Raw genomic sequence first — 24,286 nt, forward strand, 5'->3', positions numbered from 1 at the left:
TAGAACAGACCATCCCCTACCCTGCCCCAAACTGGAACTGCTAGAGCACCAAGCCATTCCAGCAGGATACCCCTCAGCACCATGCTTCCTGTGCAGCTCCTACAGGAGAACAGCTGTGCTGGGCTTCCCTGCTTCAACTGAGGCAGAGAGAGTGAGGCTCTGTCCTCCACCCTGGCCCTGTGATTTCAGAAGTGACATGAGCCTGAGCCCAGAGTTGTTCTTGGGTATAGGCTACTTGTACTTGGCCTGCCTTGGTAGGGTCCCAACCACACAGCCTCCCTCTCAGGCCACACAGCCACCTGGACTCACGGGGGAAGAGCTGCTGCCTCCAAAGAAGGTGACACGGTACCAGGTGGCCACAAAAACCCAGGTAGCAGAGAAGTCCGGGAGCTCAGGAAAGTACCGTCTGATGTCCTCCGTGGCTCTATTCAGCGTGGCTGGGTCAGTGGCCTCCCGGTAGTAGACATCACCTGCACGTCGGTTGTCCACATCTGCCCAGAAGGCCGCTACCACACAGCGGTCTTTGGCGATGGGGAAGGCCACAGGGGTGAACTGAGAAACTTCCTTCAGGAAGGAGATGATCCCGTTATTGTTCACCTGTGAGGCAGAAAGCCAGGAAGAGGATGTACCAGGCACTGCAGGAGGTGGTCACCCCAGTAGCATCTTAGCTGCCCCCTCCCCCAGCACCCTCTTAGTGATCCAGCCCAGGCAGGCAGTTCAGGCTGGCTGAGAGTCTCTGACCCCTGCAATGGGACCATGTGGTCCTGTTCTCTCCTCTTATGCAGCTCCAGGCTCTGAGCTGTGTACCATACCACTGGCCAGGGGCCTTGAGAGAGTGGGTCATCATTCCTGCACAGTGCCAAGTTTGAAATAGTAACCAGGAGGCTCAGGGACCATCATGGTTTGGAAAGGCTGTGATGGCCAAGTTAGGAAGTGTGAGCTTGGGTCTCCTGACAGGCAGGAGGCTCTGGCCCTGACTCTGAAATTTACTAGCCATGCAATCAAGAGATGGTTTAGCCTACCCCTCTGTGTTCCGGCTTTCTTACCTGGGAGACTTGGCTAATACTACCTGCCATGAATTAAATCTTTAAGTCAAAGGTAGGGTATTTGGAAGCAGGTACAGTTACAGAGTAGAACTCTCATGAATGACATAAATGCCCCCATGAAAGAAACCTAAATGCATCCTCTGCCATGTGAGGACACAGCCCTAAGACTCTAGCTTATGAGTCAGAAGACAGGCCTCACCAGTTATGGAATCTGGTAGTGCCTCGGACTTCTCAGCCTCAAGGACTCTTCATTAAGTCCTGTGGCTTATATGTTGCACACTAGAAGGCATTTTGTTACAGGTGGACTGTCTCTAGCTCTGACCTCACAGGACACTAGGGTTTCAGTTTGTTGTTTGAGTGGATGATAGCTATGGGGGGTGGGGTGGGGAGGGAATTAAGGCCCAGAGTGAATGTGTATTATCCCCACTAGCACAGTCATGCCTGGCCCCCAATGCCTCAGGCCCAAGTCAGGGGCAAAGCCTGCCTTGAGTCTGAGTACAAATGTTGACAGTGTGTGTAGAAAATATTCACCATAGCTTTCTCCTCTAGATATTTACAGCCTGAAGACTGCTCTCCTATGGATAGTGCTCCTACCAAGATTAGCTAAGCCTCCTTGTTCAGCAGTGCTCCCTATGGATAGTGCTCCTACCAAGATTAGCTAAGCCTCCTTGTTCAGCAGTGCTCCCTATGGATAGTGCTCCTACCAAGATTAGCTAAGCCTCCTTGTTCAGCAGGACACAGTAACCTCAGCTCCCTGTTGAACTGTATAAATTAGACACGCTGAGCTTCCAGGGTGCTGCATCAGATAACCCAAGCCACAGGAACGCTTATGTGTATCTGTGGGTCTGTCCTTTCTTCAGTCCCTTGTCCCTAGTCAGGGACCCACTCCATGCACGAACATGGCAACTGGCAACGATTAACACAGCAATTAAATGCACATCAGCACTACAGAACTGTTCATACCTAAAATCGAAGACATATGTATTTTATTACAGTAAAAAATTAGGAGGAAGGGTCATGGCAAAAAAGATCTTGATGGTAGTTATAAAAGAAGGTTTCTCAAAAGGCAAATTATAACAAGCAATCAAATGCGTATAACTAACAGGATAGATTTCAAAATGGATTTGATGCAATTATAGAAAAGTGGTGAACTGAAACCAGACAGCAGGTGTGTTAAGCAACTGTCTGGAGTTGTGAACAGGACAACAAGATGGAGTGATTAGAACACAGGCAAGAGACACAGAGCTAGCACGAGAACCAGACAGAAGGACACAGGCATTGGAGAGTCTTCCAGGATCGACGAGGGACATGCAGCTGTATCTCCAGTACCCCAGGGACTAAAACAAAACCACACTGAACCACCATGGGAAAAGTAGAAAGCCAACTGCAAGAAGCCATTCTGAAAGAAGAGAGCTGACAGACAATAGTCAGGAGCCGTGCAGGCACCCACCGCTGGCTGTTTTTTTAAAGGTTAATCTCAACAACAACAATAACAACAACAATAACAATAATTATTATCTTATTATTTTACATCCTGACTACAGTTTCCTCTCCTTCCTCCCTTCCCAGTCCCCCCACCTTACCCTCGTCCACCTCCCCTCTCTCCCAGATCTACTCCTCCTCCATTTCTCTTCAGAAAAGGGCTAGCCTCCTAAGCATCTTTCCTCGGATTAAGCCCAGTATGAGGAAAGGGGTCCTATAAGCTAGCAAACGAGTCAGAGACAGTTCTTGCTCCCACCATTAGGAGCCCCACAAGAAAACCAAGCCACACAGCTGTAACATATGTGCAGAAGATGTAAGGCAGTCCCGTGCAGGCTCTCTGGTGGGCAGTTGAGTCTCTGTGAGCCTCTGTGAGCCTCTGTGAGCCTCTGTGAGCCCAAGTTAATTGGGTCTGTGGGTTTTCTTGTGGTGTCCTTAACTCCTCTGGCTCCTGCCATCTCTCCTCCCCATCTTCCACAGGATCCCTCAAGCTCTGTCTGATGTTCGGCTGTGGGTCTCTCCCTAACATTTGAATTTTCATGGAAGCTAGAGACCAGTGGCATTTTAAGTCTTCAGTGTCCCAGGAGACAGCAGTGCCTCAGAGGAGACACTGAAGCTAAACGAAGGTACACAGGCAGTAATAAATGCAGACATAGAAATACAGACCCGTGCTTAAAGAGACTGAGTCAGCCTCAAGTTGACAGGAAACCTCAAGGTGCAGGTCGGAGAGTCAAGAAGGAAAGAAAGGAGAAGTTAGAGCATACATCCAAGTGGACAAGGACCGAAAGGGGCACTCCATTAATGGAACAATTAGAACTCAAAACAGCAGAAGCATTCTGCCTGGGAAAGGCATCAAAATCAAGTCTCCTCAGATCACTGCATGTTCCACAGAGGAATAAAGGAACAGTGGAACCTTTTAATGAACTCTGATATGTTAAAGGTTGTAGGGTACCATCTGGAGAATCTTTGAGACCACAGAAGCAGCACATCCTTGGCAAAGAGGCGAGATGGACTAGTTAAAATATGGTGAAAAACCATAAGAAGGGAACGGATAGTGTAACTGTTGCAGGTCTGATGGGAAAGGCTTCCTTATAGTTCTGCTCCAGCTGCCGGGAAAGTTTCCCCAAGGCGCGCATGTGTGTGTGTGTGTGTGTGTGTGTGTGTGTGTGTGTGTGTGTATAACAAACTATGCTCCCTCTGGGGCTGGTTTCCCCAGTGAAAGTGTTACTGTTCTGTTCTGGGAGGGGTGGGGTGTTGAAGGAATGGAGATGGGGTAGGTTGTCCCAGTAAAAGCCCTGCTCTGGCAAAAGTGTTCCAACTGTGCTCTGAAAGGTCTCCCGGCAGTCAGGAGCCAAGGAATACCACAAGGTCTCACAACAAACCTCACAGGAGACATTTATTAGGAGGGAAAACCCCAGGAGGGTGGCCACCTCTGATGGTGAGCAGCAGCAGAGAGCTGGGCAGAACTCAGGGTTTATATAGGGTTTCTTGCGGAGGGCGGGGCAGCTTTTCAGGGTAGGCTGTCATTGGAGGGATTATGTGGCCCAATGTTTAGGGCAAACTCAAGGATTGGTGGGATTTTCTTTTGACTTCTTGGGCAGAGTCAGGCTGCTCTCTGGCATCAGGCCATTAGGAAATGACCACTTAGGGACATCTAGGGTAGGACCTGATCACCTCCCCACTGTGAGGGGCTGGAAGGCAGTTACAGCTGTTTTAGCTGTATGGCCTAGCTGCCAGATCTCAGCCAGGGCAGGGTCACTGCATGCATTGAGGGTTAACAACATTTACAAATGTTACAAAGTTTGCAAAGGGAGTTCCAGGCAGAGAAAGCCTTCCATGCTGCTTGAGTTGGTGTGGCTAGCCAACAGACAGAACAAACAGCAAGGCAATGGAGAGGAATCATCCGTCCGTCACCTGGAACAAACAGCATGAGAGGCAGGTGCACACACCTATCCTCTACCTAGTACATTAAAATGGAGTAAAGGTTCTAGTTTGGAGGTAAATCACCTAAATGCCAACCAAAGGAAAGCTGGCATGGCTCATTATCATCAGATAAAGTAGAGCATGAGGCCGCATGGATTCCTAGAGGTAAACATCACTTGACAATGATCACACAGGTGTAATGACCTCATACCTCAGCATTCCTAGTGGGGCCTGGCAGATGAGAGAGTGACAAATGGACATAGGTTACTTCCTGACCATGGTGGGACATTTCACAATATTCTCTGGTAAAATGTTTGGGCAAGAACATGTGGACTGAGGAGGTAGCATGGTCAGGGAACCATCCACGATGGCCCCAGCCTTGTGTTTTGTTGGAAACAAGAATGCCAGTCCCTGTCACCTATTGGCAAGGCCATTTCCTTGGATTGTGCTTGCAGAGCTCAGCCGTGAGAGATGAAATATTATCCTCTGGGGATGAAGAGCAGGCTTACTATAAAGTCAGGCTCCTAAGCTGTGAGGGCAAACCCACAATATGGGTGGCATCTACTTGAGCCTTCATGTTGCCTCCAGACACTCAGTAAAGAGGTGCAGACAGGAGAGTTCTCTTTACAAGGCTCACATGGCCTGACCAGAAGGACAGCTGCTGAACAGCATCGTGTGTGTAGCTGTCTGAGTCTGCAATATCCAAGTGGGGTCAGTTAGTTTCTCATTGTCATCAAGTTGTGGCTTTGTTAGGAATATGAGGCATGGCTTATATTAGAAATGAATTAACTTAATGCACTATTAAACCAACTTTCATCAAATTTAAGATATAAATTTAAAAACTGAAGGATAAAATCCCCAGTACGTAAGTAAAAGCTGGGTATGGCCATGAGTATCTGTAATCTCAGAGACAGGCAGATCCCAGGGCTCACTGCCAGCCAGCCAAGCAGAAATAGAAAGCTCATCTTCAGGCTCTGTCATTTGTCTGACTCTGCACTGGGACTGCTGGGCATGGAGGCCTCATGAAAAGTATTTGTTCTTCATTCTAATTTGTTTATTTTGTATTTTTTAGTTATTCCTTTTATTTAATATTATAATATAATTACACCATCCCTGCCTTTTTCTCCTCTCTCCTTCTTCCAAACCCTCCTATATAACTCTCCCTGCTCACTTCCAAATTAATGGCTTCTTTTTCTCATTAATTGTTGTTACATGCATACACACACACACACACACATTAATATTTATAAATATTCAAATACAACCTGCTCAGTCTGTATAATGTTACTTGTCTGTATGATTTCAGGCTGATCTTTTGGCATTGGATGACCAACTGGTGTGCTCTTCCATGACAGGGACTGTCTCTCCTGCTCTCAGCATTCCTTAGTTGACTGTAGTTCTTTGTATAGAGCTGAGGCCTTCTAAGCGTTCCCCATCACGGCAAGTTTTACTGTCTGTTAGAGCATGTCCTTCTAGCTTATGTTCCCAAATGGTCTTGGTTTTTCTTTTGTGTGTGTTTGTACATGCATGTGCACGTGTGTCTATACCTGCAGAGGCCGGACAAGAACACGGTCTTCTCCCTATATTGCCCTCCACCTTATGTTTTAAAAACATTTATTTATTTATTTATTTATTTATTTATTTATTTATTTAGAGGTCATCGGACAACTTGTGGGAGCTGGTTTTCTCCTTTATGATAAAGGCCCGAGGGATTGAACTCAAGTCATCGGGCTCATCAGAACATGCCTTTACCACCAAGCACACCCATACAGGTGTCCACACGTTATGCACCCCTCCACACACACATACACTCAGGAATACTCAGCTGTAGAAGAAAGATCTCCCATTTGCAACAACATGGCAGAGCCTGGATGACAGCGTGATAAGTGGGATAAACTAGGCACGGAAGATAAATTCCACACGGCCTCACATGTAGAATCTAAAACCACTAAACTCAGAACAGAGCGTACATACATGGCTACAAGACATGGAGAGTTTGGGGGCGGGGGTGCTGGCAAGAGGCAGCTCGAATGGCATTTTAGTTTTCAGGCATTAGTTATATAAAGCTCTAGTCCAGTGGTGTTAGCTGCATCAGAAATTCAGCATCACCTGCTTGATATTAGATCACCTCACACCTGTGGCAAGCGCCTGTAAAGGAAGGCACGTTATTTTTTTACCATGGCCATCATTCCCAGTGTACACATAATCACTGCACTGCATAAAACTCGAATATGTGTGTGTGCGTGTGTGTGTGTGTAATTTTGTCACTTTTACTCCAAAACACTGGGAAATTTAACTAAAACAAAACTAAGAAAAACCAGTGTCTACCACTGTAAAACACGTAAGCATCTCATAGTCTATTCTGACAGTCACACAGCAATGACAAGGGGTAGACAGGACCACTGGCAGCAGGGTAACCAGATGTGGTTACCCTGGAAACAGTGAAGGAAAGAAGGCGCTGCCTCTTTGTGGATGGAGTGGAGGCTGTGGACAGCCCTCAGGACATGTTGTTAGAGCCAGAGGGCCATGGAGGGCTGTCTGGGAGGGACTGCCCAGAGGCGGGGAGCAGGGTAGAGTGGACAGTCCTGGGCCTCTTCTGGGAGGAAAACCCAGCAGGATCTGCATCATGCTTGCTAGTTCTTGGTACACACACGTAAAGAATCCCTTTCTGACTGTGTTTTAGAGAAAAGATGTAAGGACTAGAAGTCACAGATGGCAAAGGCAACTCTGGCTAAGAGGGAGTCGGTGTCTTTGGGGTGGGATTTGGGCTACAGATGGAGACATGCCACCTATAGGAGTCCTGCTGTACTGCCTCTCCCCACAGCCACCCGGTCATTGGCCACTCACAGCTCCCTGCGTTTTCCTTCCAGCCTCAGAGTGTGAGGTGTACGCTGCTACGAAGAGGCCTCTGGCCTTTGAGTCTCCTCTGCTCCACCCCACACTGCGGCTGCTCTTCTTCTCAGGGTTGGGTAGGGGCGGGCTCAGAGACAAGAGTCCAGGGAGGAGGCAGAACAAGCCAGGCCTGTTCCCATGCCAGGGCAGGGCAGTGCCAGGACCACAGCAAAGCAGGTACAGGGGCCCAGATGCTGGGCTGGCTCACTCCCTCTCCTGGGCTGGGCTTCACTGGCTTCCTTTCTCCACATAGGATGCATAAGTTCCTTGTGGAGGTGGGTAATGGCAAGGCCCAGGCTGGAGGTCTAGAGAGTAATGAGGTGCTCTCCCCCTCAGGCCTGCAGAAGTTGCCTCTCCTCAGATGTCATTTATTACAGTTTTGCTGTACTTGCAACACCACTTTGTGAAACATGCAGGATGGCATAGAAAACAAGGAGAAGGAACGAGACCCGAGTGGCTGACTGATGCCCCCCGGAGTCGTGGATGCCAGGCATTCCTAGACAAGAGACTATCTGATCCTTGTCCGGGCTTTTGAAGTGACATCCAGTCAGCTACTCAGCCACTGGCTCCTCAGAAACCTGATCATGAGCCCAGATGTTGTCCTAACAGGGGCTGCACTGCAGAGAGGCCAAATTCCCACCACCACCAACAAAAGCCTGCCACCCTGGGCAAGAAGGGAAGGCACCATGCTCTAAGGATCTGCAGGCTGAAGATGCTGTATGCCTGGCCTTGGTTCGAGTTGTAGCCTTCCCCAGCCCTTCCCTGAAAGTTAGGCATGCAGGGCCTTCCTATGGCCACTCCCAGGTCTCCTCTGGGACCAGCAGTTCTTGGGCCAGTTCAGGAACACTGTCTTTTCTTCAGGCCGAACACCTGTTGTTGAGATAAACAAGGCTGCCACCTGGATGTCACAGTCTAGGGTGGGTGATAGGGGTTCCAGGAGGGACCCTTCAGCATGACTGCTAGTAAAGTCTGCAGTGGACAGAGGAGAGTTCCTGCTTCCCAGGGGTGCCCTCTCCTCCTTGACTGTAGCTAGCTTTGCCAGGACCAGGCTGTGGAGGGTCAGGCTGAGATTTCTGGTCAGCTTCCCAGCTGCCTTGGGAAGCCAGGAGGGTAGCAGTGACTGTGGACACAGTGGGAGGTGGAGGAGGTTGGAGTATCCTGGATGGTGTGGGACTGCCTATATGCCTGCCTGCCCACACACTTCTGTCACCGGCCCGCCCTTACTTCCCCCTTCTTGCTCCTGCAGGAAGACAGCCCTGGCTGGAGGAGGCAGAGAGGCAGGGCTGTTGGCATTTCCGACTTGTTTGAAGTCAGGAACGCCTGAAGACCAAGTGCAATGTGACCTGAGCTTGGGCCAACTACCCTGGAGCCTGAGGCCAGAGGCTGCTCTGAGTAGAGGCTCTGGCCTACAGAGAGACTGCTCTAGGCATGCAAACTTCAGCTCAGCTCAGTCCCAGCTTGGACTTCTCTATCCTGACCCAGATGACAAAGGTCTCCCTACCCCATGCCTTTTATACTTGTTTTGAGGGCTGTAGGCATGTCTTTCATTTCCTGTCAGCTTTCTGGGCAGCTAAGAATCCTCTTACAAGCATGGTGGGGGCTGGCGTCTTGGGCAGGCCTGCTGTGTGAGCATCCTTTAGTCTCAGCCCTGGAGGGCTCCCCCAGCAAAGCACCTTGGTACAGAGACAGCCATGGAGCTGTCTGCGTGGTTGTGGGAGGGAAAAGAGAATCACTAGGGGCAGTCAGGATTCATTTCAGGAGGGGGCGTTGGGCTGCTGCATTGGATGCTCACGTTGGGAGGGGTGCATCCTCACTCTTGCTGTCTGTCCACAGTTAGTGTGTCCCTTGGCTCACTTTCTGGCATGATGTCTTTGATCTAAGCCTGTGACAGAGTATGGCCAGTGGTTCTCTTATCTGTCTCCAGATATCTCTGAATTGTCCTTTGTCAATTGCCTCACTTCCAGCACACCTGATCAGGTGCTGCTTAAGTGCTATGTTCAGCAGGGACAGAACCTAGCCATCTGGACATTCCTCGCCAGTGAGTAATGACTTACCTTGCCTTATGTTCTAACACCCTTTTGTGTCCACCACTGGCTAGGCCACTGCTTCCTGGACTGTTAACCTAAAGGGAGAAGAGCCTCTTTCTGGCCTTCCAGCAGAGCTGCAGCTGCCATGTTAGAGGGAGAATTCCCAGGCCAAGCTTGTGGCCTCCTCCCCACATGGAACATGGAGTCCTTCGAGTTGGACTCCTGGGCACAGTGGTCGTTCCTCTGGGATCTCATCCAGGTTCTCATCCCCAGTGGGCCTTTACGGCTCCTGTGTCTGCTCCACTTCCCATCCTGCTTCCCATCCTGCCATCCAGTACAGTATAATGTTTGTCTCAGGGGCCCGAGGGGCTAGCTGTGTCTGACTCTTGACAAGCTCTGTATAAGCTCAGAGGACATAGAGACTGGGTTGACCTCGGTGTGGAAGTTTAGGGTCAGGGCTCTGTCTAGAAGCATTCTCTCTCTCTTTGTACTCTGAGACAGGCTGGCAGAACCTTTAGGAGATCTGAGCATGCACTGAGTCTCAAGGGCATGGGGGCAGGGCAGTGGCTGTATACAGTGGGTGCATAATTATGGAAGGCTGGGTGAGCAAATAACTTGCAAATAACTGCTTTGTAAAGACACACACACACACACACACACACACACACACACACACACACCAGGCTGGGAAGATGGCTCAGTGTTGCCTCAAAAGCACAAGGACATGCATTCTATCCTCAGAACCCCACATTAAAAAGCCAGGTGTGATGTCATGTTTGTCATCCCAGCTCTGGGAGGCAGAGACCAGATTCCTGGGGGCTTGCTGGCCAGGCAGCCTAACTTTCTTGGCTAGCAATGTAGAAGTTTCTCATCACCACAAGCATGCCAGGAATGTGCTGCACTAAGTCATCCTGATGTTCCTGGGTGATGGGAATTTTTAGCTCTATTATCACCCCAGGGGACTATTTCTGGCATGACTGTAAACACATATGTATACTCGTGCACATATACCCATGTCTGAATCCACTATCTCAATACACACAGAGATGAAGGTCCTGTAGGCTTAAAATAACCCATCCAATTCAAACCCAACAGAAAGCCACAATTTATTTTATGTCTCCTCCTCTCTGAATATTTGTAGTTGTCATCTCTAACAGTGATACTGTCCCACTTAGCTTTGTTGTCTTAACTTGACACAGCCCAGAGTCCTCTGCGGGGAGAGCTTTGCCTTGATTGAGGAATTATCTAGGTCGGGTAGGTCTGTGGCCAAGGTGTGGATGATTGTCTTGGTTACTGATTGATGCAGGAGGGCCCAGCCTATTGTGGGCAGTACTATACCCAGGCAGGTGGTCCTGGCTTGTATAAGAAAGCTCACTAAGCATGAGCCTACAAGCAAGTAAGCCAGAGAGTGAGCTGGCAAACATCATTTCTCCATGGTTCTTGCCCTGATGTCCCTTAATGATGGATTGTGACCCAGAAGTGTAAGCTAAATAAATCCTTTCTTCTAAACTGCTTTGTCAGTGTATCATTGCAAACACTGTAACAGAAAGTAACTAGGGCGCAGCAGTCTCGGTATGTTTACTCATTCATTCATTAGTTTCAGAGTTACAAATACCTACAACTGTGAAAGACAAAACTATTTGGAGTTCAGTATTTGTTTATCATTCTTTTTCGTTTATCTTGTGAGCATGTAGTCAAAGTAGTTCACTGAAATTACCTTCTAAAATTAGTACTAAAGGAGCTATTACAAATATAAGACATCAGTGGAAGGAAAAGAGAAATAAAAGATGTGGAAACAATTAAAATGAAACATCTGCTAGTCCTATTAGTTCTATTCGTACTATTATTCTATTAGTAAAAAAAATAAAACAGCCGAGGACCACAAGATGTCTCAGTGAAGTGCTTGCTGCACGTGCCTGTGAGCCCTAGAACCATGTAACAGGGCTGACTGCCGTGGCCCATACTTGTGATCCCACTGCTGGGGAAGAAGAGATGGGTGAGTTCTCAGGGTTCCCTGGACAACCAATCTAGCTGAACTGATGAGCACCAGTCTAATGAGAGACCTTGTCTCAAAAAACAAAGGGAAGAAGGACCGAGGAAGAAGATACCCAAGGTTCACTCTGGTCTACACACACACACACACACACACAACACACACACACACACACACAGGTGCTTGATCATTCACACATGTGAATATGTACACAAATGAGTAAAAAAGCTAAAATAAAATACATTGAGTCAGGCATGCTGGCACGTCTCTGTAATGTGAGCACTGGCGCAGCTGAGTCAGGAGGATTACAAGTTCAAAGCTAGCCTAAGATATATGGTGAGACTCTGTCTTGAAAAACCAAGGGCTAAGGGTGTACCCAAGTGACAGAACACTCACCAAGCATGCTCAAACCCTGTGCTTAATCTTTAGAATTGAAAACAAAGGCAAAAATCAAAGCAAAGACCACACTGAAGTGTATTGTAAGAGGCTGGGCCACTACAGATATGACTATCAGTGAATCTGAAAACACCCCAAATCAAACAATCTACCTCAAGAACTTGCTATACCACTCTTAGGCATATACCCAAAGGCACTTGCTGAAACATATTCATCACTTAAGAGCCAGAAACTGGAAACAACCGAGATGTTCGTCAATAGATGAATAGATGAAGACATTGTGGTATATTTACACAGTGGAGTATTACTACGACATTTAAAAAATGAAATCATGAAATTTACAGGCTAGAAAAAAAGTCATCTTGAGTGAGGTATTCCACAGCCTCATAACGATATAGATCTCGTTAGAAAAGGGAACTGGAGTAGATAATTACGGGTGGATGTGGAGGGGCTGGGACAGGATGATCAGACGGGAAAGGAGAAGAGAGGAAATTGAGGAAGGGAATATGGAGGAGAGACAGCTAAAAGTAAAGGACATTTAAAGGGTTGTATGGACACCTAATACAGTAGAAGCATCTCAAAACACACATATATGAAGGTGATCTAAATGAAATCCCCAAATAATGGGGGACACAGTCTCAACAGGCCATCTCTTGTCACCGAACAAAGCCTCCAATACTGGGATTGGGTTACATCTAATTGAGTTGTTGGTCAAAGGGGTCCCATGGGAATCCCCAAATAACCCAGACTGGGGTCAAGGTTGCTCTCCACAAACTGACAGCAAGGTCCCATTGCTGAAGACAACACACAACTCATTGAACATGGAGAAGTCAAGATGGTGCCTACATGGAGCCCTCACTCCTACATCCCAGTAGTCTTTGGTACAGGAAGATATTCTGTGGAATAGTCACAGGAAGTGACCCACAAATCCTTTGATATACAATGGTATGCTGCCTGTGAGATATGCTAGGGCAATGGTGGCACAAACTTTGTGGGAGTGACCAACAAGTATCTGATTTCACTTAAGGCCCACTCCACAAGATGGAACCCACATCTGACAGTGCTTGAGTGGCCAAGACCAGAGATGAGATAGCCCAGGGACCTAGGGTAAAATCCTATTGTTCTAAACAATAAAATGACTCCTAATGATACTTTGCTATGCTTATGAGTATAGCAGGACTTAAAGACCAAGGCGGCATGCACAGGGCCTGCACAGGTCTGTACCTGTTCTCTGTGTATGTATTGTGTCTTCCAGTTCAGTGTTTTCATGGGATTCACGAGTGTGTGAGTGGGTCTCTGATTCTTGTATCTTCCCTTGGGCTCTCTTCCTTCTGTTGGTGTGTCTGGTCCATCTTCCATGTTGTGTTTTTTTATTTATCTTGTTATATTTTATTTTGTTATATTTTACAATTATCTCTTGGAAGCCTGTTTTCTAGTGAGAGACAGAAAGGGAGTAGATCTGGATGGAAGGGGGTGGGTGGGAAGGAGTACAGAGAGGAGAATCTATCATCAGGATATAATATATTACTATGTGAGAAAAGAATCTGTCTTCAATAAAAGTAAGAAAAAAATAAAACAGAAAAGAAAAAGAAAAAAAAGAAAAAAAACTTTTTCCAAATCAGGCCAATGAGATAGCTTAGCAGGTAAGATTGTTTACCCCCAAACCTGATAACTTGAATTCCATCCCTGAAATCCACACTGTGGAAGGAGAGAACCAACTCCTTCAAATTATCCTTTGGCCTTCATATGTGTCCTATGGTATGTGCCCTTCTCCTCATGTCAATAAAATGTAATTAAAAAAATACTAAAACTAAAATTGCAAAGAAAGGGATGTTCAGCAGCAGCAGCAGAACATTCCAGCAAGCTCTGGGACAGCTGCACAGAGTATGATGTGCATACAATGAGTCTTCAAAGGAGGGCAGCAAAGAACAGAATAACTACTTGAAGATAGCTAAGAAGCTTCTCAAATTTCATGAAAACTATCTAACCACGGGCTGTCAGTCTTTATGAACTTTGGGCAGAGGAAATACTTTAAAAAAAAATGCCACAACAACCTACCTGAGAATCAAACCACTGGAAAAATGGGGGCAAAGAGAAGTCTTGGAAGCAGTCAGAGGGAAGAAGACATATACAATGGTGTGCTGCCTGTGAGATATGCTAGGGCAATGGTGGCACAAACTCTGTGGGAGTGACCAACAAGTATCTGATTTCACTTAAGGCCCACTCCACAAGATGGAACCCAAATCTGACAGTGCTTGAGTGGCCAAGACCAGAGACCCAGTGGCACTGTGAGACTGGCAAGAGAATCCCTTAGAGGAACTGTGCACATGCACAGCCAGTGGGACACCATCTTTAAGAATGGAATTCCGCGGGCCGGGCGGTGGTGGTGCACCCCTTTAATCCTAGCACTTGGGAGGCAGAGGCAGGCTGATTTCTGAGTTCGAGAGTTCGAGGCTAGCCTGGTCTACAGAGTTCCAGGACAGCCAGGGCTATACAGAGAAACCCTGTCTTGAAAAAACAAAACAAAACAGAAAAAAAACAAGAATGGAATTCCGCATCCAGCTGCAGACACAGCTTTTGAAATGAGGGGAAATCAATGCACTTCTCAGACTAGAGTACGGATGCTCAGGAAGTGTGTCCTAAAGAGACAGTCCAGGAAGCCGTGCTGCAGTAGTGTGAGATGAGGGGCCAGTGCTACCCAGGGAACGAGGCCTGGAAATGGCAGACCTGGGTAAACAGAAACGACCACCTCATCTAAAAATCTCTCTAAGTGACAATCAGCTGTTTACAGCAAACTATTAACAGTGTCTTATTTGGGCTTATGACATGTGAAACTATGGCAACAGCATGAAGCAGCATGGGGAGACAGCTGGATGCTATTGTAAAGGCCTGGCGCTATATTTGAAGGAGTAAAATTCTATTTGAAGACAGAATGTTGGTCAGAGCAGTTCCATATGGTCCCCCTAACATTACCGGCTAAAGCCGAGGCTATCGGCTACTCTCCATAACCTGGTGGTAAGGCCCTATTGCTGAACACAAAACTTACATTGTTAAACATGGAGAAATTGAGCTGTTGCCTAACTAGAAGCTTCGCTCCTTCTGACTAGTACTGGAAGCTACTTTAAATGCCACTGGAGAAGCAAAGTAATCAGTATCACATGTACCTAGTAAATCAGGAGGATAAGTCCGACATACTGGTAACCATATTAAATGTAAATAAGTATAAATGCTGTAATCAAAAGGAAGAGACTATCAGACGCATATTCTTTTGCCCTTACCAGAGAGAAATTAAGGCCACAATCATAATGCCTGCCCCAGCCAGGCTGCTTGTCTGTGTTGTCCCTCTCTACGTGACACCTCTCCTGTGGTCCTGGGCCTTTAGGGGGTTCACATCTTTGTCTTAAGAAAAGTGTCAGAGCTGTGTTCAGAGAAGCAAAGATGCAGGGCCCCTTAGAGCCAGGCAGGTATGGGGAGGGAGGAGACACAGAATCCCACCGGTGTTCTCCACTCCAGAGACTATGTCTACAAGTAGAGAAGGCAGACAGTAAGACAGGCCAGGAGCTGGGCATTCAGTGAAGCTACATCTGTGGGGGACAGAAGGCTGGACCATGTTTCAGAGAAATAGGACTTCAGTTTGGGCCCCACTGTGGGGACACAGTAAGTAGGCAGCTGGACACTCACTCAAAACTTGCTCAAACTCACCTCTCACTGCACGGTGGTTCTACCTCCCCAAGTCTAATAGTCACTGTACAGGATGTCTGGCTGCCAGCTCTGGTCATCTAGAAAATCTCCTCTGACACAGTGACCTGCTGAGACCTAGGACCACGTACAAGTAGAACCTGGCATCCAACAGAGGGAGAAACCCCTGTCCACTCTGCCTAAGCTAAACTGAAGAATACCAAGGAAAACCAAGGCAAAAGCGGCAAGCTGCGTGCTGACAGAAACGTAGGAAGCTGCTCTGGGCCGAGTGTCTAAAGGGCAGAGCCAGGGCTGTTCTCTAAGGGCAGGGAGGTCAGCACAGGCTCATTGGATAGTTGGGTAGTGTGGAGTCAAGCCTTCCCTTGAAGGTATGAGAACTGATGTTCTGATCAGCAAGAGTTCAGGTCAGTCTATTAACCGTCTCTACATTCTGGCCCCAGAGTTTCCCCAAAGACCATATATGTGTCAGAGGAGGTCAAAGGGCATGAGGCTCAGTATGGCTGGAGACGATCTTCCAGAGGGCCACCACCCTGTTCACCCCTTCATCCAGTTCAGGTTGGATAAACAACTGGAAGACTCAGGCTTACAGCCACTGGTACCACCTTAGCAGACTCCTGTCCCTTATAGGAGCCCAGCACCCTGAAGGATATGAAATTAATGTGGTGCTCCCTTTTCTGACAATTAAGGAACAGAAGCTGACAGGTAATATGCCACCCAAGGCCATAGAGGGGGATCCCAGTGCCAACTAAGACAAGACTCAGACCCAGCCGGCGCTTCTCCAGCTTCAGTCTTTCCTAAGAATCTGGCAGTAGTAACATTTCTGGCCAGCAGGGGGTGGGCAGTACCCCACGCCCACCAGTTTCTCCTTACCTGTGTTCAAATGCTAAACAGCAGCGTAGGCTCTCAACAACTCCAGGGCCAGTTACTAGGACACGAGAAAGTGGTGGAATGCAAGGTCCTTTCTAGATAGGAGCTACCCTCAAGATGGAGCTGTCACTCTGGAAACATGTCTGTGCGTCCCCAAGGAAGACCAGTACCAGTCTCATGCAGGGCACTTCGACTCTCCCTGGGATGTGGAGCGACAGAGAAAGATGGGACATTCATTCTTTCACTCACTACTCTAACAAGCCTACTCTTACTCAAGCTGTCAGGGCCAGGAGAGCTACTGATACCATACCTCACTATGTGGGGCTGGATGAGGGCCACACAGAGGCATCCAGTGTCCTCTCAGCCTGGGTGGGGCTGGGACACTCAGCAGACACCCTGCTCTGGAGTCATTGCCTCCTTTTCTCTATATAGCCTTGACAGTGACCTATGCATGTGCCCCAATTGCTGTTTCAGGCCAGATGTATGGACACGGCTTCTCAAAGAGTTCCATTTCCCTTCCCACTGAGCAAAGGGAAAGGTGAGGTTCACTCTGCACACCATGACCACATCAGCGAGTATTTACTAAAGAGTATCTATGTCTCAGGGAGAGGCTCTGGTAGGGCGTGTGTTTTCCTAAGAGCCAGAGGTTGGTTTCTCATGTTAAGAAGGTCAACTATTTTAATAATATTTTCACCTGTGACTTGGAGTGGACAACCCAAGCCTAGCCAGAATGCTTAAAGAACATGTTGACAGCTCTGTTAGGATGAGTCTTCACAGTCCTAGGATGTACAGGCCTCTTCCAGACGCAGAACACAGCTCTTCCTGCCTACTGCCTACTAGCAAAAGTCTTCAGTCTACCAAGTCCCGGGGATGTCTGCCTTTCTTCTCTCTCTATGCTTCTCCATGGTCATGGCCCCAGACACTGCCACCAAGGTGAGGAGGCCATTCTGAGTGGGCACAGGGAAGTCAGCCACCAGGTTGTGACACAGTGGTGGCCTGTGTGGATGATGCTAGTGGCTATGGGGTGCAGGGTGGTGTTGGTGATGGACAGGCCCCATGGACAGTAGTGGTCAAGATGGCAACGCAGACCACGTGACCGGTGGTGGAGGCAGTGCTCAAGATGGTAGGGATGCCAGTATGGTGACTGGTGGCAGCAGTGCTTATGGCACAGGTGAGTGTGCCAGACATTGAGGTGGTGGTGCTAATGACAAAATCACTGGTAGAGCTAATGGCGACTGGCGTTGGACATGGCAGACTGTGTGTTAGAAGATGGTGTTTTAACTATAGACTACGTTGGCTCAGGCGTTTCTAAGTGGATTTTAGTAATCCAGGAGATGGCAAGGTTGGTGCAAAGTGGTCACTTCACCACAGCTCACCCCTTTGACTGTGCACAGGTGACTGTGCACAGGGTCAGACCCTGGAACATGGAGACTGACACTCATACTCTGCAATCCACTGAGACCTCTCCTGCACTCGTGTCTGGGGCTGGGGAGAGGAATTGCCCTTGGGAGCCTGTTTAGAGGATCTGATCCTGGTGGCTAACCTCTGGACTAAGAAGAGGGGGTGCGGGTGTAAACCCCTCTACACTGCCCCTAGCTGCCAACCCTGCCCAGCGCAGGTCTTCTGCAACGAAGCAAATCATGCCAGAATTCCTTCTGGCCCTGGGCCTTGGGTGTTAACTGTGGGTGAGGCTGAAATGGCTTAAGGAGGGCTGAGACCTTCACAAGCCATATGCCCCACTGGGGAAACTGTGGCCGGAGGCCATGTGCCCACTGCCACATAGCTCTCTGTGAAGGAACAGGATCGAAGGTTCCCTACTAGGCACTGGGAGACCCACAGCTCTGCGGAAGCCTGTCGAACTCTGCCAACGTCCCAAACAGGTCGTGCTGTGAGCAGCAGGGGCGCGCCGCGTTCCGCTGGCCAGGCCGTCGCCTAGGTGCCCTGGCGGCTGCTCGCCCCGCCCTGCCCTCGCCTCTCCCGCCAGCCGCTGTCCGGCCTTGGCCGCGGGAGAGAGGAAGCGCTGTCCTCATTCCACCTCTGGCTGCCGCGGTGCCAAGTTGCTGGCGGCGGCGGCACGAGTTGGGGTGGAGGGCAGCGGCGCCCTCCCCGGAGCCCCCTCGAGCTCGGGGTTACTCACATAGAGTCCGGAGTGCTCGGCGCCGAAGAACGGGAAGGGCACCGAGAGGGGCTGCAGCCCTGAGCCGCCGTCGTCCTGCTTCGGGGTGACGGCGTCGCCGCGCTTCGTGCCGAACGGGTAGAAATCGGCGAGGGCCACCGCAGCGCGCACCCCGCGCGCCCCGAGCCCCAGGGCTGCGGCCAGCAGCAGCGCCCAGGCGGCGCCACGGCGCATCGCCGGGATCTGAGGGCGGGCCACGGGGCTCGGGCAGGTGGCTGCAGTCACCGCACGGCCGACTGGCCGCACCGTCTCCTCCCGCTAGCTCGCGTCACACTCCGGGGACCCGCTCAGCTTAGGAAGGCACGAGGCAGGACCGCGGACCGCCGGCCTACCGCGGGGACCCGGGTTTAAATAGCCTGCCCAGGCGGCCACCCGGGAGGGGCGGGAGAGGCGGGGTCATGCAAATTGTGGCATTTTTAACTTGCTGGTCCTCTGGGTGGGAGGGAGCCGGAGCGCAGCTCCCAGGCCCTCCTGTCTCGAGGCTCCTTAAAGCCGAACTAGTACTGGGTTGGCTCCACCTCCAAACCGGAGGCCCTCTTGCTCCCTTGCGTTTGGGATATCTTGAGGTGAGGACTTACATTCTCCTGTCACCAGCTTAGGGCCTGCCCACAGGAGGCGCCTGGGTTAACCCAGCAGTTCAGAAGCTGACTTGTTGCCCTAAGACCTGATTTTGAACAGGCTTCCTGTGTGTCCTCTGGGGTCCCTGTCAGGCCAGAGCATCTGGCTTTTCCTGATAGAATGTCAGTCTGGGCCACTTCACCCTGCAACACTCAGACGAACCTTGCATGGCCACACACCGGTCCTAGCCTAGGGCATTAGCTTTCAGAAGCAGCTGAAACCTGTCCCAGGGTCTACCCCTTATCTAATTTCACTGAGGATAAACCCTTGGATCTGGGAGACTCGAAGCCTTACACAGCTTTCTCTGTGTAAGGGCTTTCCCCGAAGGGGTCAGTCATGTAGCACAATGTTAGGGCAGCCTGCAGTGTGGACTGGTCACCCAGGCCCTGGGGGCATGTGGCTCCCTAACCTTGCTTGTTTTTCTTGAGAATTGCTTTGTAAGTGGCTGCCCTACCTCAGGGGTGCTATCAGGTTTCTTTCTGTGTCCCCTTGGGGTCTCCTGGAGGCCTCAGTTTCCACCATCTTGTCTGCTTCCAGATCCTTCCATTGGGTGACATGTGACTATAAGCCGAATCTGGGATCCCAAAGGCAAGATGATACCTCTCAAAGAGAAGCAAGGAAAAAAAAAGCTACAAGAGTAACAGCAACTGTCACTGAGATTCTAATTTGTGCTGGCTTTGCATTTTTTCTGTATTTCCCACAATCTCTCTAACAAGCATGTGCTGTGTTTCAGTTACAGCAAGGGACCTTGCATATTAATTTTAAAATATAGCAGAGAGTTCTCTGTGTGTCAGTCAGGGGTTCCTAGCTCACACAGATCATGTTCTCAGCAGACTCATGACTGTGATACTCCCAACCTCCGTTGCCTCAGCATCAGGGCCAGGCACCAGATTTAAGGAGGCAGCCCCTGACCGCCGTCTTTGTTTGCACTGACCACTTCTAGCCTACACCTTGTGAGCGGCTTGCCTTCCTCTGGCCTGCCCCTCCAGCTTTGTGTGGTGATCCTATTTGGCAGGGGGGTAATGTTCTGCTGGAGATGTGAAATGTTCTGCTGGACAGCTGGCTATAGAACATCAGCCCCTGATGCCAGGCATGGTGGTGACTTTAATCCCTGCACTCCAGAGACAGGTGGATCTCTGAGTTCAAGACCAGAGGGAGTTCCAGGGCTACACAGAGAAACCCTGTCTAGCAAAAACAAAAACAGATTGGCCTTTGGGCCAAGCTTCTGGATTTAAGAGTACTCTGTGGTAAATTCCCTCGTCTCATTGAGCAGACCACATCAGGATCAGGACCAGGCCTTGGAAGGCCTCCTCCTGCACAGCCTCTAACACAGAGCTGCCAGCAGGCCTGGCCACCATGCTGGGGACCTAAGAGCCTCTTGCCTCCTGGCGTTGGGCACAGGGCCTCCATGGAAGCTCTATTCTCTTCTCTCATTGGCTTTCTGATGCAAGTGCAGGGGGCAGCACCAAGCCCAGGGGCAGAAGCCGAGGGAGACTTCAGATTTGCCTTTCTGCCCATGGGATACCAAGTGGAGCCCATAGCGACTCATCTTTGCTGTCTCCAACCACACACCCTTGCTCTACCCTATGCCCGGCCACAGTTCCCATCTCAGCACTGCCAGCCTTCTTCCAGAGCGCATGCCTCAGAGGGCCCTAGTAAAGGGTTTGGGTCTGCTTGGAGATATCTGGGTTGCCGTAGCACTAGGCACACTGTCAAGTACACAGTGGAGTACAATCAGTAGAGTCCTTGATTGATGACTGTCCCTCCAGCTGTGGTGAACTAGTGACCAGACATGGGGTCCTGACTGCTTTCCACTAGAATCCACTGACCAGCTGCAGGGTACCAGGACGGAGGCCCATCTCAGAGCCAGGCTTGTGCACAGGTCCAGCTGCATGCTAGATCCTCTGATTTCCATCCAGGGTAGTGGTGTGGTGCTTACTGTCATCCCCAAATGGGTGTCCTGTGAAGATTTTCAGCAAGGCCTGGGAGACAGGGTTGGGGGTGAGGTGGGGGCCAACAGATCTTACTGTTGTTGCTGGGTACCACATTACACACACACACACACACACACACACACACACACACACACACACGAGATCCACAGGCAAAGAGAGAGAGAAAAAAATCTCTTTTCAGGTGCTAAAAATATGATCAGGAAATACTTTTCAGCAACGTGCTGTTTTAGGTTCCCCTCCGGACTCAAGGGCGCCTTTGTCTCTACCACAGAAAATCCACATTTATCACAACTCAAATCGTTTTATCAAGCAGGCTCATGTTCTGCAGCAGGAAACCTGAGCTCCCCAAGAGGCCTGTGACACTTTAATTTAGGGCCTGACTGTGTGTGCCTGTTTACATGGGGGAGCCCCAGAGCCACCCACCAGATGTTCAGGCCTTAGGAGTCCGTGAAGGTCAAGACAAGGAACACTATCCTTGTTCCACCTGGTAGGGGAATTAGGCTAGTCAGCTGGTCCCACACAGCAGGCCCGAGGCTGCGGCCCACCCCTACCTTTTGCTCCTTCCCTTTGGAGGTAGCTGGAGTAACACATACTCCCCTACAACTCTTCCCTTGATGCAGTACAAATGTGCCGTTCCTTCCCACTGGTGATGATCTACTGTTCCAGGATGGGTTGGGAGAGGCCTCAGGGCCCTGGGGAAAATGCGTCCCAACTCCTGAGGAGACACACATGGCCCGCCCGTATGTGAGACTGGACAGTTCACCTTGACTGAGAGAGGAGGGGTACCATAGCTGCACACCACATATGCACATGAGGCCTGCCAACCTCAGCACCCATGACAGGACCACTGCTATTGATCTTGGGGTGGCAATTAGCTAGAGCTCAGTAAAAGCTCTCAAAATGGCTATAACTTTTTTTTTTTGTCTTGAACAAATAGGAACTGAATGCAGGTGGGGCTCAGGCAGAACTTTCCCACCCATTTGACTGGATAGTGATGCAGGAGTTGGACTATGGAAAACTCTGAGTTCACTTGAGCCACATGGTGGCTGGGAACACACACACACATATGTGGACTTAGGCTCCATCAAGTATCTTGGGGGCCATCTCCTACAGGGACTATTCTATTCCCTGTTTCCTGAACACTGAGGCAGCTGACACAGGATGGGCATGCAGACCTTAGAGACCACAACAATTAAAGTCAAGCTGCTAGGATTTTTTTTTTTTTAAAAAAGGCATTGGGAAAACCCTGATAACATCATGCCAACTAAAACATTTGGGAGACAGTATTCAGAGTAGCATGCCCAATACAACCATCCTAAGTGTGTGTTTTGGAGAAAGGAGCTTCTCAGGTTCCCCTCTGCAGCAGTGGGGCTTGGATTACGTGTGGTGGTGTGATCTTTACATTTCTCCTGTGAGGCTTTATTTTCTTGTATAACAATTTTTCAGTCAGGCAAGGCTCACACATTCCAGATGGTTTCCAAAGAACAGATCACCTGGGGATCTTGCAGTGATCCCGGTTTGTGTAACAAATTCCATGGCATTCTGCAGTGCTAAAGTTGCCCAGTGACATTTCTCAGATGTATCTCCATTGTCAAATGACACAGGGTGCATTTTTAAAATATTAATGTTTTAGACATCTCAACAGTGCATGTTGGTTATATCCTGCTCCAGCAATAGTTAAAATGGAACTCTGGACAAACCCTTGGGTACCCTAGTCTGGAGCCACCAGCTTTGCTAGCCTCTCAGGTCACTGGAAGGAGAAGACAAACAGAATACAAGTGCCTGGGCCCAGGGAGAGCTCAGATGTCATGTCTAGGGACTGGCTAATACAAACCATGGAGTAGGAGGCACTATATGTATAACTCCAGGCTCCATGAGGAGCCCTGGCACTCTATCGATGCAAGACCAGGCATGAGGGCCAGTTAGTTACACATTCTCATAGACAACCGGAGTACCTGTTCAGTTTGTTCAGCTCAAGAGCAGAGCTGAGACTCCCATCTGGGGCTAGTGTCTCCCAAATGGATGTTGGGACACATCAGACTTCGTACAGGCCAGGAACCAAATGTGGGGCAGGCCAAAAGAAGAAACTGCCTGCCTTTCCCTGGAAGTGGGACTGGGCAATTCCAACAGTGAGGTATCAGAACTCATTCCTCTCAAACTCTGAGGAGAGCAAGAGGCAGAAGGCCAGGTCCCCTACCACCTGCATAGCCCGAATTGTTCACCCCAGCTGCCTCCTTCCTTGGCTTCACCTCGTGGGGTGCCCTTCTGTCCACTTTAGTTTGTTTGACTGTACCTGCAGCTCCACTGAGCAGATGGACTGGGGAATGACCAACATGGGGTGAGCTGTGGGGTACTGGATTTGATCCACTGGCTGTCAGTACTTAGATACCTATCTGATTTTGGCCCAGCTGCTAGGTTTTCTCAGCCACAAACTGTGGTCTCAGAGCACTTATGTGAAGGTCTTTCACAACCACCGCCACTGCCCAGGGCAGTAATCACCAGATAACACATACCAATGTGCACACACCTTAGAAAATGTTTAGAGAAATGCAATATATTTTTAGAAAACATCCCTTCTCAACACAAATACATTCTTTTATGTTGAATAAGTAAAAACAATATCTCCTGCACTGATGTAAATACTCTAAGTGTGGCAATCTCAGAAGCCCTCCCTGTACTGGAAATGCTTCTTGAGCAGCCAGTGTAGAGGTGGTCCTGGATCACCACAGAGCACCTTGGTTGGATCACCATGGAGCACCTTGGTCAGGTCACAGTGTCTTTCATTTTGGGGCAGAGAAGGATCTGGACCTGTGCCTGCTGAAGTGTGCCCTCTGCTTCCAGGTATATTTACAGGCTATCGCCTCAGCTGTCAACTTCAGTCCCATAGATGTCCCTGGGATACCAGTGAGCCTTGCAAGGTCAGGAAGAGGAAGGCATTAATGCTGCAGGTGGACTCCCTGAATGAGCAGTGGAGGAACCCCCTGGCTTCCTGTGGGAATCTCCAGTTTCTGTGCTACCCCCAGGTTCTTGAGGGGATGGTGCAACACTTCCACAGGGGAGCTGTAGACCAGAGGAGGAGGAAGGTGAGGGCTATCTATGAAGTCCAAGTTTCTCAGGCCTTTATGGGGCAGCCCATCCACTCTTCTCCACTAGGCTATGTTTGCCGGGACCTGGAAACTGTAGGTGGGCATATATCAGGGTACCTATGCCACCAC

At 49.5% G+C, this 24,286-nt stretch overlaps 1 protein-coding gene across 1 annotated transcript in view; it reads right to left on the reverse strand.

Moving 5' to 3' along the window:
* Sned1 (sushi, nidogen and EGF like domains 1) overlaps positions 1 to 18,764 on the reverse strand; it is a 59,326-nt gene extending 40,562 nt beyond the window's left edge. Inside the window, exons 1-2 of the mRNA XM_028755377.1 lie at positions 18,460 to 18,764; positions 310 to 597 (exon numbers count right to left, since the gene is read on the reverse strand). Of these exons, the coding sequence (XP_028611210.1) occupies positions 310 to 597; positions 18,460 to 18,672 (501 nt within the window). The 5' untranslated portion in view covers positions 18,673 to 18,764. The remainder of the gene's footprint in view (positions 1 to 309; positions 598 to 18,459) is intronic.
* Between the last annotated feature and the right edge of the window lie 5,522 nt (positions 18,765 to 24,286).

Source organism: Grammomys surdaster, unplaced genomic scaffold (genome assembly GCF_004785775.1).
Source record: "Grammomys surdaster isolate TR1022 unplaced genomic scaffold, NIH_TR_1.0 126059, whole genome shotgun sequence".
Classification (NCBI taxonomy): Eukaryota; Metazoa; Chordata; class Mammalia; order Rodentia; family Muridae; genus Grammomys; species Grammomys surdaster.